This window comes from Apus apus, chromosome 2 (assembly GCF_020740795.1).
Source record: "Apus apus isolate bApuApu2 chromosome 2, bApuApu2.pri.cur, whole genome shotgun sequence".
NCBI classification, from domain to species: domain Eukaryota; kingdom Metazoa; phylum Chordata; class Aves; order Apodiformes; family Apodidae; genus Apus; species Apus apus.
Window position 1 is genome coordinate 68599776 of NC_067283.1, and position 19170 is coordinate 68618945.

Consider the following 19170-nt stretch of genomic DNA (forward strand, 5'->3'; position numbering starts at 1 on the left):
ATTGCTTGAATCAAAACATAACACTCAAGCCCCTTCCCAAACAATAACTAATTTTTCCTTGTTAAGAGAAGCTGATTTAAAACAAAATCCAAATCATTCCCAAACCTCAACAGGAAGAAAAGCATAACACATTATATTGGAAATCTGGCACCAGAAACTCCACTATTTTCATTCACTCTCATGACAGAAAACAAAACCTCTATACCCAGCTGCAGCCTTCTTCCCAAGCAGAAGAATCTCATGGGTTGGTACCTGAACACTTTTATCAAGTTTTGCTTCACGTTTTAAGCATTAACTTGTTAAAATTTTGCAGTGTTGGTATTTTACAGTTTTATGTAACAACAGTAATAGGTTTAGAGGGGAGGAAGGGGTGCTAATTTCTTCTACAAACATTCCCAGCTATTAACTGGGCAAGATTTCCTGTATTTGTGAAAAATAATATAATTAAATGCTACAGAACTCTGGTGACACAAGATGAGTCAGAAACATCTAAAAATCTGTATGAAATCACAAAGGGGGCCAGTTAACAGTGCAGGGGGCTGAATGGCTCCCTCCCATCCTCAGCAGGCTCCCTCAGGCCATGTGGTGACCAGAAATGATCTGAGGACTTTTTCTTACCTCAGTGAATTATCTGGATGTGTCTCCATGTGGGACTCCAGCCCATATTTGCAAAAAAAGTCTTTGAAACATACTGGACAATGATAAACTTCCTCCTCAGCCTTCTTATCGCCTTCACCGGAGTGACCATCCTCGACAACCTTCAGAGAGAGGGGAAAAACCTCACTAGACCAAATGTTAAGCAACAAATCAAGCATGCAATTCATTTGAAGTCCATCGCTTAAAAACGAGGCAGAGGGATTCATCTGTAACTTTGCTGCGGGGGGCCAGAAACGACATATTTTGGCAACAGAGAGTGGGCGAGCAACACAGCCTCTGCATGTGTGTGAGAATGTGCATGACAGAAGGGGAGGCTCCATGGGAGATGAAGCGTGCTGCTAAGTCATGGATACATCAGCTCTACTGAGAAACTGCAATCTGACCAGCTTATAAACCCCTATGTTTATATACCACTGAACTAGCATTCTTCCCCCTTCAGGAAACCAGGCGAGCTGTCAGCCTCAATTATTTATGCCACTGAGATACTGCCAACTCCTAACTCAAGTGGTCCAGGGAAAAGCAATGAACTTCTGCATGTTTTCTATAGCCCTCTTCTGATTACAGGGAGAAAAGCATGAACAGAAGCAAGGAATACTGAGCTAAATGGCACTGCTACTAGCTTGCCATTTCAAGATACTAAGTGGAGAAGGTCAAGTTAAGTCTGGCAGCCACCATATGTTTTGTATCAATGACTAAAATGCACTAAAATATTTCATAAACAAAAACCTAATGAGAAGGTCTAGCCTTCAATAAATATTTTCTGGTTGCTCTTGCAACTCCAATAATGCGGGGTGATGCTACTGTGAAAGAGAGATGTATTAAAGATTTTTTTTCCTCCAGATTAAGACAAAAACAGACCTCAGCTGTTGCTGCTTTTGAAGTAATCACTGTTGTGTTTTTTTAAAAAAAAGAAAAGTTGAAAACACTATGCTGCAAGACTACTAGGAAGTAATTGGGAGGGAAAAGAAAAAACAAATCTAGGGGAAAAGCTGCAGCAGCAAAAGAACAGTTCATCCCCTTGTCATCCAACATCAATTATCTAATATAAAACATAAGCAAACCCAAAAATTTAAACAATATTTTTTTTTTTAAGTCAATTCTTTCAATCTCTGAAATTAGAAAATAATTTCCAATCTCAGACAACAGCGCTGGCCACAGAGGAAAAGCATGGCATCTTAAAATATATACAGGTCTGAAACAAGACCACTTTTTAATATTCCTGTGCTGACTGCATGAACACCACAGCCGGCAGTTTCAGAGGTAGCCAAGAAACTCCTTTGCTTCATGTGCCATTAAGAACCTTTTTTGCAGGTGTCCTCTCCTCTCTGTCCATCTCAGCATCATGACTAAACTTCCGTTTTGATGGTATTCGCCTGCGCTTCAGCGGCGATGGGGGAGTTGTGCTTGCTGTGCTGTTCGGATCCTTCTCATGAATCTTCATGTGCCTGAGCAGGAGGAAGAAGAAAACACCATCAGCAGCCAATTTTGGGCAGAAAGTTCACATAAATTTTAATGCCAACACTACTTCTAAGGTTTGCCTTTACAGGATATCCTTACAGCAGAGATCCCATAAACCAGACTGCATTTCTGAAAGATAGCTGAGGCACAATCCAGCACGGGCCCTTTGCAGCACCTGGGACCATGTGGGGCTGCAGCAGGGAGCCAGGCAGCTCTCCCCCATGCCTCGACCCACAGCACAGCACTTGCCCCACTACAGCCTGGCCCCATGAGCATCGTACCCATGCCCCATCATCCAACAGGCCCTTGCTTCTGCCTAATACTGCACAGTCATCTACAGGCCCAGCCTCCCAGTCTTGTGGCAGTCTAGTACGTAAAAGCCTGAAGCTTAGCATCTACTTCTCTCTGTGCAAAAGAAGCACCCCATCTTCAGCTGGCTTCCCTTCTATAGTTTCAGCTCATACCCCAACTGGATCAGTATATGCCAATGCCAGAGGAACATTTCTTAAACACATTTGTTTCCTTCTCATCCTTAACACACTGGTGCATCCCAATATTGAATTTCAACTGCAACTTCAAAGTCAAGATATATCTAGTCACTGTTAAGCTGCAGCAGGTTTGGCTTGCTAAACTCCATATTGCAAAAACATGTTCACAAACCTGCCTCCCCAGGAAAACAACTATTTCTTGTCACAAAGACACTGGAAAGTGGAGAGGGGAAAAATGGCTCAGGAAGCAATCTCATTAATATCTGTATACCTGACCCACTTGCCTCTTTGTTTTCTGTATTTGCAACCTGAGGAAGACACTGTTGTCTAGTTCTGGGGTATTGCTCCCAAGCTCAAACTGTAAATTCTCTTTTTTTAAAAAAATGTAGGGCCTCTAGTCCCACTTCAAATTTACAGTACTTTTGAAAAAATATCAAACTGAGGCACTTGCATGCAACGGAAACTTATGCTCCTAATAGGTAGAAATGGGACTGCAGGAGAAAGCTGCCCTTTGTCTATATGACTGATTGTAAAGCAGCACAAGGAAGACAATGTTAATGGCATCTGGTCACATCCTTCAGAAGTCACTCCCCCAACTCAGCTCAGGACCATGCCATTTAGCTTGACTGCATACTGTCATGTTCAAACATGAGAGAATGTTGTAACCTAGATGAGTCTCATATGTTCTCATAACTGCTTGGATGTTATGACATAAAATCCATTTTGGTTTTGGATGCCAAGCGCATGATGCTTCAAGACGACACTGAACCAAAAGGACCCATGGGCAGATTCCACAGGAGCTGCTGGGAGGACTGTCTCCTCACACAATGCTTTTTTCATGCTTCCTTTCACAATCTCTGAACCTTTTTTTTAAAAAAGGCATCTAAATTATCATCTCAAACTACAGCTGGGTTCCTGAGGGTGTTAGGCGGAAACAGTCTCAAGCCAAAATCATCATGTGTACCAGAACCAACGCAAAATTAAAATGGCTGTTCAGCTACTGCCTGCTTTCAGCACCCAGCAAGGCTGGGGCTGCTTGGACGACCAGGTACATGTGTGAAAAAACATGGCTTCCCCAGCCCCCAGTAACCCTCACTGGTCAAACAAATGGTGGACAGACACTGGTGACATCTGTCAGTCACATTCTGGGAGCTTCAAGGAGAAGACAGCATCTGTGTGCAGATGTGCTCAGCAGGTTGGGCACAGCATCACAGAAACACTGCTAAATTTGTCTGACCTCTTTCCCTGCCAATCACCCGACTGGGAGCAGAAGGACAATTGAAGCTCCGAGGGTTTGGCTCTCTCCAAGTTTGACAGGATCCAGGGAGAAGTTGGAGTGCTGACACAGCCTCTAGAGTGCAGTGCACTCCCCTGCCCTGGTCCTCTGGTAGCCCCACCACCATAGGCATCAAAGTTAACTGATGAACAGCGCTACCTGGTCTCACAAAATCTCCAAGGAAGACATCTACAGGTACTGTAACGCCTCATCTTCTTTATTCCTTTTTTTTGTCTTTTGTTTTCCTCTTATGACACTGATCTAACTTTTCGTGCTGGCTAAGTCAATCCCAAAGCCTCCTACCAGAGGCAAAACAATAGTGTGGAGCAGTTGCCTGTATTTATGCAAGAATGAGGGAAAAGAAACCAGTTATTTGTTCAAAGGGTTTCTGTCCACAATGGTTGAAGATAAAACTTGAAAAGCGTCTGGGAACAACAAAACATAGTATTCAATTGCACAGGCAAAGCAAAACCTAGAAGGTGGTTTGTTGATTCTTCTTTCTTTTTTTTTTTTTTTTTTTTTTAATTTTTGAATTTTTTGAATTTTCTTTTTGGTAAAGGCTGATTTCCAGTTTTGATTAGCTCTTGAGAGTGAGACAGAGGCTTTTCCCTGTGTCTGTTTGTCCCCCACTTCAGACACACACACACATGCTTAACCTTCTGACAGCTTGGCTGATGCGTAGCTAATATTGCTTGGCCAGTAACTTTCCAGAGAGCTAGAGAGCAAGAGCATTCAGCCTAAATCACATTCACCCAGAAAAGAAAGAAAGAAAGAAACAAACCAAACAAACCTACTATACATTAAGAGTGGGACTTTTTGGTCCTATTTTCTGTTAGTCTTCTTTCTGCCAGTAAAAAGTATGCAGAACTCCTATTTAGTAGCTACCCATTGCAAAATAGGTTCCTCATGGTTAGGTTCCTTCTTCCTGCTGTTTGTCCACCTGTTGAACTCTACCTGTTTCAATGGAGCTGCTCCTACTTGACAGAGGTGTGCTGGCACATCCAGAGCATACTAACAGGAGAAACTGTTTAGACCTCTAGGTTAGTGCCAGTCCAACCTGGCACCTCTGCCCGGCGTGACCTAATGCATGCAAACACACTGGCTCCTGCAAGTCCCAAAAGCAGTCCAGCCCTGTCTGCAATATACCTTATGCTAATGAGGCAGGGCTTGCTAGTTAGTGGGGGTGCTGCACCACAGTGATGGGGCTTGGTTGTGCCTAGCGAACAAGGCATAGCAAAGTTTTGGCATTGCTAAGCCATCCGCTGCCCCCAGTTGGCAGTTCTCCTTCCTGCAATATGTGTGCTTTTGCCATGCCTTAAAAGTGAGAGCAGAATCTGTACCCACAGAAAGGAATGTGGCAATCCCTTCATATTTTAGTTTCGCATATTTGAAAGGAAGCAGCCTGAGCTATTGAGCTATAAACAGGAAGACACCCTGACTGCACCTTTGACTTGTACTTTGTAGGTCATATATCACAGACACTGTGATAGCTCCCTGCATGCAATCATTAAGGGAAAAAGAAAAAAATTCTAAACCAAAGCATCAGGTTCCAGAGTTCTCAGGGAGAGTTACAACCTGTCCATATTACAGCCAGCAGGTTTGTTCCTTTGGCAGGTTAAGCAAGTTTCACTACATCAAATCAAGGGTGGAGAGGAAAAATATTACTAGAGCTACAGCCCAAGATAAGCTGGAAGATAAAGCTGAGAAGTACAAAGGATAGACACAATCTTCATCCCTCTTTTACTCTGCAACGTGGATGTCATTCTGCCTCAAGAAAACATTTCTCGCCCAACTTGGGCTGAACTGCACCAGATGCCAAGTCACATCCACAACCTTTCTTTTAAAGTTAAACACTCCCTTCAACAAAGCTTCTTTTACTTAAAAAGTTTCCTCACTATAATTGGGGGGGCAGGGAGGGGGAGAGTATTTGTTTTGCCTTATCCTCCTTTAGAAGAGTTTGCCTTGATTAGATCTTACATGTAACACTGAAAATGCTCAACCTCACTGTTTAGCCTGCCAAGATACAAGGAGAACAGGAACAAAGCTGTGCTTGGAAGTTATTTTCCCATTGTGACTATAACAACGTATTTCGGCCTGACAAAACTGGCATACTTTGAAAATGAAAGTAAGGCTTGTAAGTCAGCCTGGCTTTCAGCATCTTACAATGAGAAAGGAAAATTGTATGATTTTCACCAGTTCCAAAAACAAAACAAAACAAAAACAACAAAAAAACCCAACATATAAACACTCAACACTTCAAGTAAGAATGTAGTACAGAAAAAGGACAAAATAAGAACATGCACAGAAATGTCTACATTCATTCACAGATACAGGTTACAGAAACATGTTCCAGCAGCTCTGAAGTGACCACTACTGCATCTCAGAAGAGAGCCAGAGCCACAATGGATGAAACTTGGCACATTTTTCTAATTTAAATTAATGATGTGCTGCTCTGAGCCATCCTACAGAGCAACTCAAGAAGAACACACAAGCTCAAGAAGGTATAAAGCCCTGAAACCTGCATGGTGATTATTAGTCTCCCCAGCACACAGGCAAGTACACATACACTTGGACAGTACTGAGAGAGGAACACTAAAATGCAATCATGATACAGAGGATGAAAGGAAGGAGGTAGGAACTTTCAGCTTAATTTTAGGGAGGTCTCCCTTGCACAAGGTGCTAGCTAGCCTTGATTAACCTCTCAGAGAAAGTGACAGAACTCTACTTAAAAATGAGGTCAGATGGAGAGCCAGAAGAATTTGCAAAAAATAATCCTGAAATGGAAAGAGGAAATTAAGACTTTTCCAAACAAGGTCTGTTCCACCTCTGAACTAAACTCTTAACATTTAAGAACTGCTATGTAAAAAACGCAGTTAACTTGCTACACACTATGCTTTTCGTACATGAAAAAGCTCTCCTCGTAATCTCTTTCCCCCCCCTTGCACAAAGAATTTCACAGGTGAGCCAAGTGGATCCAACTGTGCTATGACTGTGTGCCAGTCAGCCCTCTTGACAAAATCACATTTTTCAAGTGCTTGACTGCCTTTCTTTCCATCCTCCTGGTAAGAATCACTTTCCAGTTCCTCTCGTCTGGTAGAACTTTCCTCTCCCCTCTAACAGTCAAGTGAACAGGATGACTAAGATGATACTGCACAGGAATTTCCCCAGCTTCCTTCTTTTTTATTTTTCTTTTTCTTTTTTAAACAAAGGGGCAGAAAATGTATTCAGCCCCACACTGTAATGCAGAGCATGGTATCAGAAGGGTGACGGTTCCACCGGACAGCAGCAAGCAAATACTTTGCTGTTTTTCGTTGAAGAGACTTTCGTAACAATAAACAAATGCAGAACTCAAGTGCCTTACTTCTTTTTCTCCCTGTGGATACTGTTGGATCAGTGCCGAAGGGAGGAGACCCACATGAGGGCAAAAAAAAAAAAGAGCATGTGTCCTACTGAAGGGACGTGCAGCTCCTGTCTTTACTGCATCTCCAAAAAGGGCTGCTGTATTTTCTTAATGCCAAGGGTATTTGCATGTTGATCATATAAGCTTTCTGGAGGTCTTGAAACAAGGCAGCCTACAGCTTCAATGCCAAGACCAGAATGTGGGCAGGTTTTGACTGGCTGGCTCAAGGCTAGAACAAGGAGTCAAAGCATCCTGAAAGAGGTTCACTGCAAGACAGAGCTGCTTCCAGCCCTGGGTCCCACTGGGTTATGAACAAAACCAGGAGCTCCTGCTTTGCATGCAGATAACCTGATCAGCACTCTTTTGCCTCTTGGAGAGGAAGCATCCCTAAGCATGCATCAGAATCCTTCACCTCTTAACTCTGGGGAGAAAAGCCACACGGTTGCTGTACCCCGTGTTTCCACAGCTGCTGATGTGCTCCACATCCCGAAGAGAAAGGGCCTGCCTGGCTCGAAGTCCCAGGCAAAAGGAAGGTGTGGAACAAAAGGGTGTATCTGCAGCCTCTGAGCAGGGTCCAGGGTTAAGCCTCTCCCATATAACTATGGCAGCACAAGCACTGCTGGCTTTCAGTCAAGAGAGGTTTATGCCAGGTAAGTCTGATTAGAAGGAGCAGCATGTCCAGAGGGGGAGCAGCAAGCAATTTCACTGAGGCCTGGTTGGGAAAGTCCCAGCATCTAAATCAAGATTAATTCCTAAGCGCAGGATCCAGTGCATGTATAAACACCCTCCTCCTCCCTCACGTCTCCACGCCTGTGGAAACGCAATGGGGAGGCCAATGAATCCAGGCATTATCAGTCCAGAGAGATCATCTGACAGTATCAAGTTCAGGTTTTGGCTTCACATCCCACATATTATTCTAAGTTTCTCCACTTTACCACTAGATGTACCCTATACTCTGCTGTATTGCACATGGCTGTTCCCCATCTCCCTTGTGATTTCTCAGCAGTTTGATATAAAAATCAAGAGGATGATCCTCACACTTCTGGGTGCTTATATCAAGACAAGGAAGCCACACATCCAACCATTCAGACACTAAGAACAGAAACCAGTGCTTTCCATCCTTCCCTTTATGTTTTTTTTTTTTTCTCAAGCATAAAGAATTAGTCATATTAATCAAGCTAGTGTGGCAATGACTAAGTGGGTTAGATGCCCTACGTGCCATTTAGCCAATACACCTCTTCCACTATTTTCTTCCCTGACATCCACTTAAATTGCTACCTTCAAATAACAGTAAATATTCTCTAAAGAATAATAATTAAAAAATGATTTCAATAATCTACAGTAAAGAAAAAGCATGTATATGATTCAGAACATGATCAAACATCTCTATTTTTTAAAAAAAAAAAGTCTGCTTTGTCTCAGCTTCAACTTCGTGCTACTGTATCAGAACCAGGATGCATCCAAGACAGGCTGAAATTTGGACCACAATGTTCTTCAAGCCTCATGGAAAGAAAAAGGGCTCACAGAGTAAGAGAAGACAGTACTGAAAATTACACTGATAACATCTCTTTTCAGAGATTTCTAGGTCACGTCATCTTTGCCACTGTTTTTGCTTCATTCTGCTTAACAAATGTCACTTTAGCCCGAATTGTCTAGAGATACAGGAAAACACAGGGAATTCCTCTTCAAAGCTTCTGCCATTTGACATACATGGGAATTAAATCCTAAACAAACAGAACATGAAGCAGCACATTTATAGGAGCAACCACTCAATATACTGTTGCTGACCCTCTCCCTAAGAATCTTGTGAATATGACTGGAACTTCAGTCAAAAGTGCTTTAATGTTATACCCTTGGGTTAAAGCATTTATCCAGTTGTTTGTCTGTTAAAACATGTAGAGAATCTGTATTGACAATGTATTTCCAGTGCTAATTACCAACATCACCCACTTAAGAGAGCAGTCCACTCAGACTTTGCCAGTCATAATCACAGGAACCAGAAAGATGCAGGTAATTTTGCAAATTAGACATGATCTGTACTTGGCCAAGTTTGTTGTTTGTTTTCTCTTGGCTCATTTGCTATTTGTATCCTCAAAAAAACCCAAAAATTACCCAAAAAGCCCTCAAACACACATACACACTTCACAGCAAGTCAAGAGGCATTCAAATACAAAAAACCCAGCCATTTGGGAAACGCCCTCTGACAACTGCAGAGCAATTTCAATACAAATTTCAAGTACCACCAAATATTCTAGTGGTAACCAGTGTTGAACGCTAGCATGGGATAAACACTACGAAGCTGAAGAGCAAGACATCTCCGTGGCTACGCTAGTAAGCAAGCCATTGCCATGCAGGCAATGAAAGAGCAGGGTGGGGCCAACAGGTCCCAGGAAGGATCAGATTGGGAAGCACTGACTCATTTTAGCCGCCAGTCTGCAACCAGGCACAGCAGGAGATCCCGCAGCTACCGCTCCCCACGGCACCCAGGCACGGCTCGTTATCCCCGTGGAGGCCCCAGCGCTCATTAGCTCTCTATCAGGGCTAACACCCTGAGCCTCCCCGCACAGCACCAGGCGGCGGCATGTGGGTGTGGCAGCTCCCTTAGCATCCCCTGGGAACCCCTGCAGCCCACGGGGCCTCACAGACGTGCCCTAACCATCCCCACCAGTCCAGCGTGGGCTGCCGTGCTGTCTCCCTGCGCAACGAGGTTGCCCCAGCACAGCAAAACCAGCCTTACAGTGGGGCAGCAGACAGCACCATTAGGATGACATGAGCCTTATTATCTAGATCCACCAAGACTACCTGGGCGTGCTAAGGCTGCAAAAGCCACCAGTGATTACGTTCAAATGACAGATCAGAAACCCCTTTCAGCGCGACTGGGAGAGTTTGCAAAGTTAACCAGTGCCATGCAGGTGCCAATACATGATACCTAAGGACAGGCAATACACACCCATGCACACAAAGCATTTGTTATTTTTAACCTAGAACAAAATTTTGAAAGAAAGGCAAGTTGTAAGCATGAGTGAGAGTAAAGATACCGATCTACAAATCCAAAGGGGGGGGGGGGGGGGGGGGGCTATACAATTTCTGAATAATTATCCTGTATTCTCATATATTTAAGCAACTACTTGTTACGCAGCATCAGCAAGTTCAAACAAGCTGAGATTGATACGACTGCATTCCCAACTTGGCTCAAAGTTACTCCTGTTCCTTACCAGCAGCATTGTTAGAACACCTCAAAGGAAAAAAAAAGGAGACAAATATTTGCCTGATGATGCTGTGACAGGGAAGTGATTCAAACCATGCCTCCAAAGTAAAGCTTCCCAAGGGACAGCAAAAGAAAGCATTCGTTTGCGGTTTGCATCAACCCTTGCATAAGGGAGAGTAAAAGAGGAGGGAAATGCAGTGAGAACTTCCCAGTATCACTTCACCAAACTGCCTGCCCACAGTCTGCATTGCATTCAGAGCAGATCTAAATTAACAATGCCAAATACTAAGAAACTCTTTTGTAAGGGACAAAATTCCTGTAAGATCCATGTGGTTCTTTAAGCTTGGAGACAAAAGTTTATTAACAACAATAAAACTAAGCAGGAATAAGACTTTTTAAAAATGTACAAAAAACCTGGCCTGGGACATTCTGAACTGATGTTTTCTTTCATCTTTTTGGAAATTTGTGGTTTTCAGGCAAGTCCTTCAGTTATCATGGCATATAACCTTAGTCAGTGACTTCATTGTTGATTTTTAAGGAAACCTCATGTTTAAAGAAAACAAGTGTTACAAGATGGTAGGGACAATTTAAAGCAGTTTTAAATTTTAGCATCAGGAAAAAAAAAGACAACGAGAGAAAAAATTAGAGGAAGGATGTCAGAAGGGGGAGAAGTTTTACCCTCAAAAGCAAACATGGTCGAAGAAGTACAAGGTACATCCTGCCTTCCCCCTCAAACCACACCCCATTACCAACCAAGCAAACAGAAGCCCCAGCTACTTCCCAGAACCAGGCAAAGCCCTCATGCAGTTGCTTCCCTCTCACACTCCACTGTTGAGTAATCCTGATGGCACACACAGAACAACTTGCTGCGTCACACAGCTCAAGGAGGAAAAAAGAGGCTCCCACAGCAATACTGGGGACTCTGCACAGACGGGGCTGAGTACCTTCCCCCCCTCCACATATGCATGCAAGGAAGCTATAGGAGATAAGAGAAGCACATCTGCATTAAAACAGGGTCTCCGCATCACCCCGATATCAGCAGTCACCAAGTAACTTGAGGAGCAAGGAAGCGAAGGGCTATCACCGTGCACACAGAACTTGTGCAAACTCTTCCAGCACTGAGGACGGCATCCTAGCAAAAGAGGCTTCACATGCTCAGCCCATTTCCTCTTCTGTTCCTGAACATATGGTTCTCCTTCCTCACCAGCAGTGATCTCACAGCATTCCCCTGCCCAGCAGAGAAGCTCTAGGAAAAGATTTCATGTCTTGTTACATGTCTGTTTAGTCAAGCACAGTAGCTGTAAACAGAAGTCCCTGCATGACTTGGGGTACTTTACAGGAGTTTGGGAACTTTTGCCCCGAAGTTAAATTAATTTCGGTGCAATCCACAAGAAATATGGATTGCCTTACTCTCTTTACCCTCAGTCTGAAACTATTGAGAAAGATGACACATTGAAGTAGCTTAATATCAAAAACAAGCCATATAAAAACTGCACACCTCCTTACTGATCTTGCCACATGAAGCACTGGAGAGGTGACTCCCAGGTTTACCAAAAAAATCACTGAGAGTGTTTAGAAGACTTCAGGTAAGAAAAGAGCCTGAAGAACTCAGTACATCTATAGATGCCCTCAAGAAAGAGAAAGCATTTTCATATTGTTTGCTATTTACCAGTTGTATAATGCACTATGACTTTACAGACTGTGTCCTTGCCTAAGCTGGAAGCATCATGCAGGTGGGCATCATGACTTAAAAACCTGAGTGAAAGGCCCTGGCTAAGCTCAAATGCCAAGATTCCCCTCACCATTTTTTTTATAGCTTGATTAGTTTCCCCAAAAGCTGACAATCTACTGTTAACAAATTGCCTGTTTTTAAAAGGGGAGAAAGGAAAGAGGAAAAAGCCTGCTGACCCTGCGAGGGGGTACATTCTGCAGTTTGCTGGTTCCAGCATGCTGAACTAGAACAGGTCGAGCAGGTTAGATACTGAGGGGAGAAAAGGTAAAGCTGGAAGACATACATTAAAGGTGGAACGACAGGAACCACAAATGCAGTTTGAGATGGACTTTTTCCTCATTCTTGTTGGTACTTGGCCCAGGAGTCTTTTCAGACAACAGGAGGAACATAGTGAACACACATTAATTAAGAAGCAACGCAAGTATTTCTGGTGTGCACGCACAACAGGCTGAACAAAGATTACCTTAACATGCAAACTCTCCCAGCAAACTTTCTCACCACCAGCATCTTCTACACAGAATCACCCAACCAAAGTACAAGTTAGGAGACAAACCACCAACCGAAATGCCAACAAAACAACAGGTTACTCGTTAACCTTGAGAACTAACATCTCTGCAAGAATCATCTAATGCCAGACTTGTGGCAAAGGACTAAAAGCACCTCAACTCCTCGCAATTATTGTCTGGATTTTCTAGCGCTTGTTAAGTCAAAAAGCTTGTATTTATTTCATAGCTCTTATAGGCGAGAAGGGCAGGTAACATCCGTGAGAATATTAAATCTTCAGAGGAGGTGATGTTCCTTGAAAGGGAACTTGTGCAGAAAGATCAAGGTCTAGCGCTGCCTGTGCTTTTCGACTGGAGTCTCATCTGTCAAGTGGCTTGTGCTCATTTGAACTGTGACATGGGTAACAAAGCAGCACTAAGCTACGCTCAATATGCTCTGTTACACGGAAATTTATGTTATTGCTCGTGAGGAGGGTGGCATTACTCTGCTACGTCAGACCACCTTCCCCTTGGCACAGTCGCACCAGAAACCTAAGCTTATTGGAAGCAGTGTGTCACCTTTTTTTTGCCTGCAGAAAACCAAAACATAAAAATCCACCACCTTACAAAGCACAAGATCAGAGTTAGCTGCTACTTAAAGGCAACACACACAAAATCTAGGACTGAAAAGCACACTGAAGTCTTTCTTATGTTTAGGTACTGAAGAGATCTGGAGATGCAAGTATAATGTTCCTCATTGTGTATGCTTCGGTTCTCAAGAACAATGGAGCTAATTAAGGTCAGCATATAAATCTTAACTCTGCACTTCCTTGCTTCACTTGATTCTAATCAGATCTCAACATTCATGGTTTTGTGTTAACTTCCTTTGCTGTTCTTTAATGATAACTGAAGGGGGATACTGTCCAAGGCTACAAGCAGCATGTTACAAGTCTGAAATCATGGCATCTCCTTTCGGCTCTTACGGCTCACAAAGGTCCTGTGGCACAAGAACTCCTTCAGAGTTTCTTACAGCTGAAGATATCCACTGAGGGGGTTTTTGAGCATTGTATTTATGCATCATATGGATTAAATAAAAGTTTATGTTAAGTCTTTACAAAAGATGGCCAATCTACTCAGCAACAGCAAAACAGACCAAAGTTTCTGTCTGGGACCACTAAAATACCATAGTCTTCTAATTCTCATCAAAGACACAGCAAAACAGACTCTTACTGCCATAGTGTTGTCGAAAAAGCCTGACATTTTCTTTCTTTTTTCAATTTTCCTTTTTAAATTTTCTTCAAAATATGGGGATCCCAGCAGAATGCTAAACATTTACTCTGCATGCATCTGCTGACAGACCAAAAAAACCTGTCCACCTGTTGTCCCATCCTTATTTACAAAATGTGTTAGTGAAAATGCAAGAAACATTTTTTAATTGAATAAAAAAACCAACCCAAAACAGTTATCACATCTCACTTGCTTCCTGCAACTACAGTTATCAATTATTAGAAACAGCAATTAGTACTTTGTCTTCATTATCCCTGCTCAAGAATTAGGGCACTGGCATTTGCTGAAGCTTATCTTTCACTAGCATGCTGACAGTTATTAAATCATCCCCCACATATAAGGAATGGATTTGAAAGCCTGCAATATATCCTACTTCTTTGTATTTAAGACCACTGCCTACCAATTATTACATTGAAATAAAAGCTCCTTAGATCTTCTAGATGACCAAAGACACATTTCTCTTGTGCAAGACAATGAGAAGGCCTTTTCACACTTGTGAAGTATCAAGCATTTTCAGCGTGCTGACTTCCCTGGCTATTTGTTTCTAGCTTCAAGATCTCGTATTTTCTGTTTTTCAAAGCTACCCAACGTTTAACACCAAATTTCCACTTGGCCATCTTGGCAAACCACCAGAAACCAAACCATGTTGTCATAAGGAAGCTTCTCTCCCTTCTGGGAAAAAAAGTAATAAAAATGCTCATCATCACATTTGGCAATGCTCTGTCTCCAAAAATTCCCATCTTAAGCAAATGCCAGACTGCACATGCTGGACTGCAGAGATCCTATTTGTACTTAGAAGCTGGGCACTGCTACTGCACTGCACGCTACACAGCACACACAGGGTACTGAAAGCAGGCCACGGCCTCCTCCACACAGGAGTGATTCACAGGTGGAATGTGGGGAGAGGAAGGATTCAGCCAGATCACAAGGACATGCTGCCTATTGGATATTCGAAAAGTCACAGACAGCTTGTACATGTGCCTGCCCAAGAAACTCAGATCCATCTTAAAAAACTGGGGAAATCATTAAAGAATATGCATCTCAATCCCTGTGCCCTCATCAGGATCAAACACCCAAATCCCAACCACTACACCACAATCTTCACCAAGTGTACTCTCTTCATTTGCCAGTGAAGATGGCCAGCTAAAACATCAAAATTTGCAGGTTACTGTCCAGCATGTGCATTTTCTATCTTTCTTAAAAAACCTCACTCAGCAACATAAATATGCATGCAAAAAGTGTTGTTTAAAAATACTTAATTTTGAACATCAGAATATGACCATACTCTTGATAACAAAAACAGCTGCTTTTCTCTCCACAGTGTCTTAAAAACAGAAGTTTGGGAAAATTATCTAGCACTGAAAATAAGACTGAGAATGAAAGTGCCTTCTTAATTAAAAGAAGAAATACCTTCTTTGATAGGACCCTTTGTAAGCATGCTTCAAAGCATAGCTTCTGCGATCCAGATCTTCCAATTTGAGTTTCAAAGACTTATGCATGTGGTTCTTGCATGTGGTGTTTCGTATGTGCCAAAAAAAAAAGATATATTCCTCAAACTTGGAGACCTGTTCCTGAGATGGTGCATACACAGCCTACAAGTACCTACATAAGATGTAAATAAAAAGCCATTATGAAGAATTCTGCTAGATATGGGCTAAGGACAGGAAGGAGAGAAAGAAGGTAGATGCCTGTGATGTTCTGGGTTTGTATGAAACACCTCCGTTAGTTTCTGTTACTGCACTTCCACGGGAAGCCTGGTGAACACTAGCCATGGACACTGCAGCTTCGTTTACCAAACTGGGGAAGCTGTGGATGAAATACATATGTATTGTCCCTCTAGCCTTTTCAGACTTGCCACAGAGCCTTTAACAGCTACCCACTGGAAACTGGAAGGAAGGCTTCTCACCTCACTTCTGGCATTTATATTCTATGAACATTTTCAAGTTGCATGGCGAGCATGTCTTTTGCAGGGAGGAAATGTGATTTTAAAGGGATAGGTACTGACCAACCTCAGTCATAAAAATGGAAAAAGACCCTCTGGCAAAGTCTCTTATCCCTGAGGGAAACCCTTTTGGAGCAAATGGAGGTATCACCCACCCCCCTGAAGCCTGATGCATGTTTTACTGGAATGCAACAGAGTAAGTCAAGCAAAGTCTTCTCTCTACCTCAAGGTCCTTTGCTAAAGCTTCCAAACCACCACCAACACCACAACTTACAGCAGCAGCCTAACTCCACTGTCTGACTTTGAGGAGAAACAGCAGGGGAGATGGACTAAAAGGCTTGTGAGCTCCTATCTGGTGGCCCAAAAGGGCTCCTCAGCATTGGCACAGTTTGTAGCTGAAATCCCCAGGGAGCTACTGTGACAGTACAAATGGAAAGTCTTCTGTAAATGCAATATATTGATCTGAGACACTACTTTGGAAAACCCCAACCCTTTCAGAGCTACAGAAAATTCTTTATACACACCCCCTCCTTCCATATAGTTCATGCTCCTGCTGGAGATGTGAGAATAACCAACTTTAATTTACTGTGACTGAGAAAAAGTTGTAGTGTCTGTGCCTCTAGCACAAAAGTGCAAGGATCAGCATATCCTAAATTGCAGACTTTCTTAATGTACTGATCATTGCAGTGCCATTCCAGTTACAGGAATTTTGAACTCAAAATTACTATCATCTAAATCCTCCTTCCAAATTCCTAAAAAGCTCCAAGAATACAATCCTCCAAACCTCCAAATCAGTCCCTTATGCTAGAAGGCTTGCTACTTCCAAGAAGACTCAAAACAGAAATCTCTGTAAAAAACTCAGCATTGTCTCCAGTTCTTCTCCTTCAGAGCAATTCCTGTTCCTGATAACAAGACACCGAGAGATCTCCCAGTTATTGTACCATATTGGAACAATCCTCCTCAAACAGGAGGAGCAGCACTGACATTCAGGCAGTTAGCTTGACAGCATGTTTGGAAGAACAAGAAAATCAGCTTTTTGCACTGGACAGTGAGCACTCTCCAGAAACCTTTGCTCTTTCCAACTGCAATTGTCCCACAGGTCACTCCTAGGCAGTCTGGCTGCTGTAAGAGAGTTTTCTGAGCTGCTCCAGGCTCACAGCTCCCTGTCGAAAATCCTGGCCAAGAGTCACCCTGGTCAGAAAAGGAAGCAGCTTCTAACCTCTTTTTCTGAATGGTTCTGCACAAGAGTACCTTCCCCCTCCACCCCTGTGTGCTGTGCCCATTCAACTTGACTCGTTGATGAGGAGCCAAGGAGCACAACAAAAAGAAACTGGACTTTTTGTGAGAGGCTATGACTCATTTACCAATTAAGTGTTGCATGTATTGTGGGAGTCAGGAAGGGCAGCATCAATTTCACAGGTGAAGAGTACATGCAACACCTCAACACAAACAGACTTACCCAGAGAAGAGATGGGTAGAAAATACACTTCACCAAAAATCTGGCTATTGCAAAAAAAAAATTTTGCCCACATGCATAAGAACAACAAGTAAGAGCTCCGGAGGTCTTTCTCCTCTCTTCAGTGAGGAAGAAGAAAAATTACTTTCTATGGAGAGGCCAGACAACACTAATATTTTCTAACCCCCGAAAGTAACCTAAACTCCTTCCCTCCTCTCCTCAACTGAATGCCTAAAGACCCAGCTGCTATGAGGTGGAAAAATATCAGAAATTTCATCCTCTGCCGGAACAGTAATAAGCACTCCTATGGCACAACATTTCCCTTGAAAAAAACATTTTGTTGGACTTTTTCCCCTAAAAGCTCTTTAAAAAGCCTGGATTAAAAATAAATAGTGTAGACAGTTAAGTAAGAGCCAGAACAAGGCAGACAGGCAGAAAGAGAAGAGAGGATGTCTGTAGTGTGTATCTACACATTTCTTCCTCTGTTCATATACCAGCAGACTAACTTCTCCCTCACTCCTCTCCCATGCACTAAGCTTATTTGGTGTAAATGCAGCAATATTTGGTGAGGCTCCTGCAGGACCTTCACAAGCTACATTGATTCTTTAGCAGCACATTCACAATTTTATGCTAAGCCTACAACTTCTCTCTCTGATCCCACACTGTGTGATGCTCCAGAGATACCACTATGCTGGCTACCAGAGTCAGGTTAGAAATTGTATTCTTTGCTGTTCTGGGCGTATGTCTGTCACTACTTAGATACCATAGCACAAAAATAGCAAACAGTAAAGGAACTGTGCACAAAAGCAGAGAAAAATGGATGTGTATTATCATCCAGCTGACCAGCTGGTGCAGAAGAACAGACATAGCACCACCACAAGCAAGGCCTGTGGGAATTCCACTCAAGGCAGACCTGGCAAGCAAGTCCTTGCTCTGGGATCCTGAGACAGAAGCAGTTTTGAATAAAATGTGAGAGGCATTCATCCACGGCACTGGCAGGCCATTGGACCTGATGCTACAGCTAAGTTAGAGTTGCCTATGAAAGAATTTACTTCACACCATCTTAGACTAGAAATACTTGTTTTGGAAGGAGATACCCGGTGGGCAAAATTAACATCTTCCTTGTGAGTGTGTCATAGCACCAGATAACAAATTTCATTTCACTTTGCATTTATTCTCACCTCCCTACTTGCACATTCACGCTTTCCACTTCAGCAACAGGATTCACTGTTATAGTCTGTTACAGCAGCAAGAAAAAGTTATTCACTGCAAAAAGCTGGTGGCACAGTACTGCCAACCACAATGATCCTTTAGTAAATCTAGCCTGTTTCAGTGTACTGAGGAACTTGCCTGTCACAGGTTTGAGGTCACTTGTTGCAGTGCCATCAAGTTCAGTAACAGGTTTCTGCAATGTCAAACCCAGCTGCTGGGTGTGGACCTACAAAAGGAGTTCTATACAGCAGACAGGAATCCATCAGATGGAAAGACCTTCTAATAGGAGTATTTTCCTTGATGAACTTAGGTCCTTCTTAGTGTGGTCAGTAAATACAGCACTCCGTCCTGATAACTTCAAGTAACACCTCGTTACAAGAAAAAATTAAAACCAAACAATCTTCTCATCAGCAGGGTCTGGGCTGATCTGTACTTACTTCTTTTGGGTAAGTCACTCAGCCTGGCAATTCTGGCAAATTTGCTACTAATGCACAGTAGGAGTTGCTATATAGGAGAACTCCATAAGAAGAGGTAACTACATCAACATGTCATAGGCCTGGAGTCAACTCTCA

The 19170-nt window shown here is 42.8% G+C and overlaps 1 protein-coding gene across 7 annotated transcripts in view; it reads right to left on the minus strand.

Moving 5' to 3' along the window:
- The window catches only part of RREB1 (ras responsive element binding protein 1), a 121489-nt gene that overhangs the window by 36689 nt on the left and 65630 nt on the right, over positions 1-19170 (minus strand). For all 7 annotated transcript variants that reach the window (XM_051612417.1, XM_051612418.1, XM_051612421.1 and 4 more), the window contains 2 exons: positions 1958-2102; positions 619-758 (listed from right to left, as the gene is read on the minus strand). In XM_051612417.1, the coding sequence (XP_051468377.1) occupies positions 619-758; positions 1958-2102 (285 nt within the window). The remainder of the gene's footprint in view (positions 1-618; positions 759-1957; positions 2103-19170) is intronic.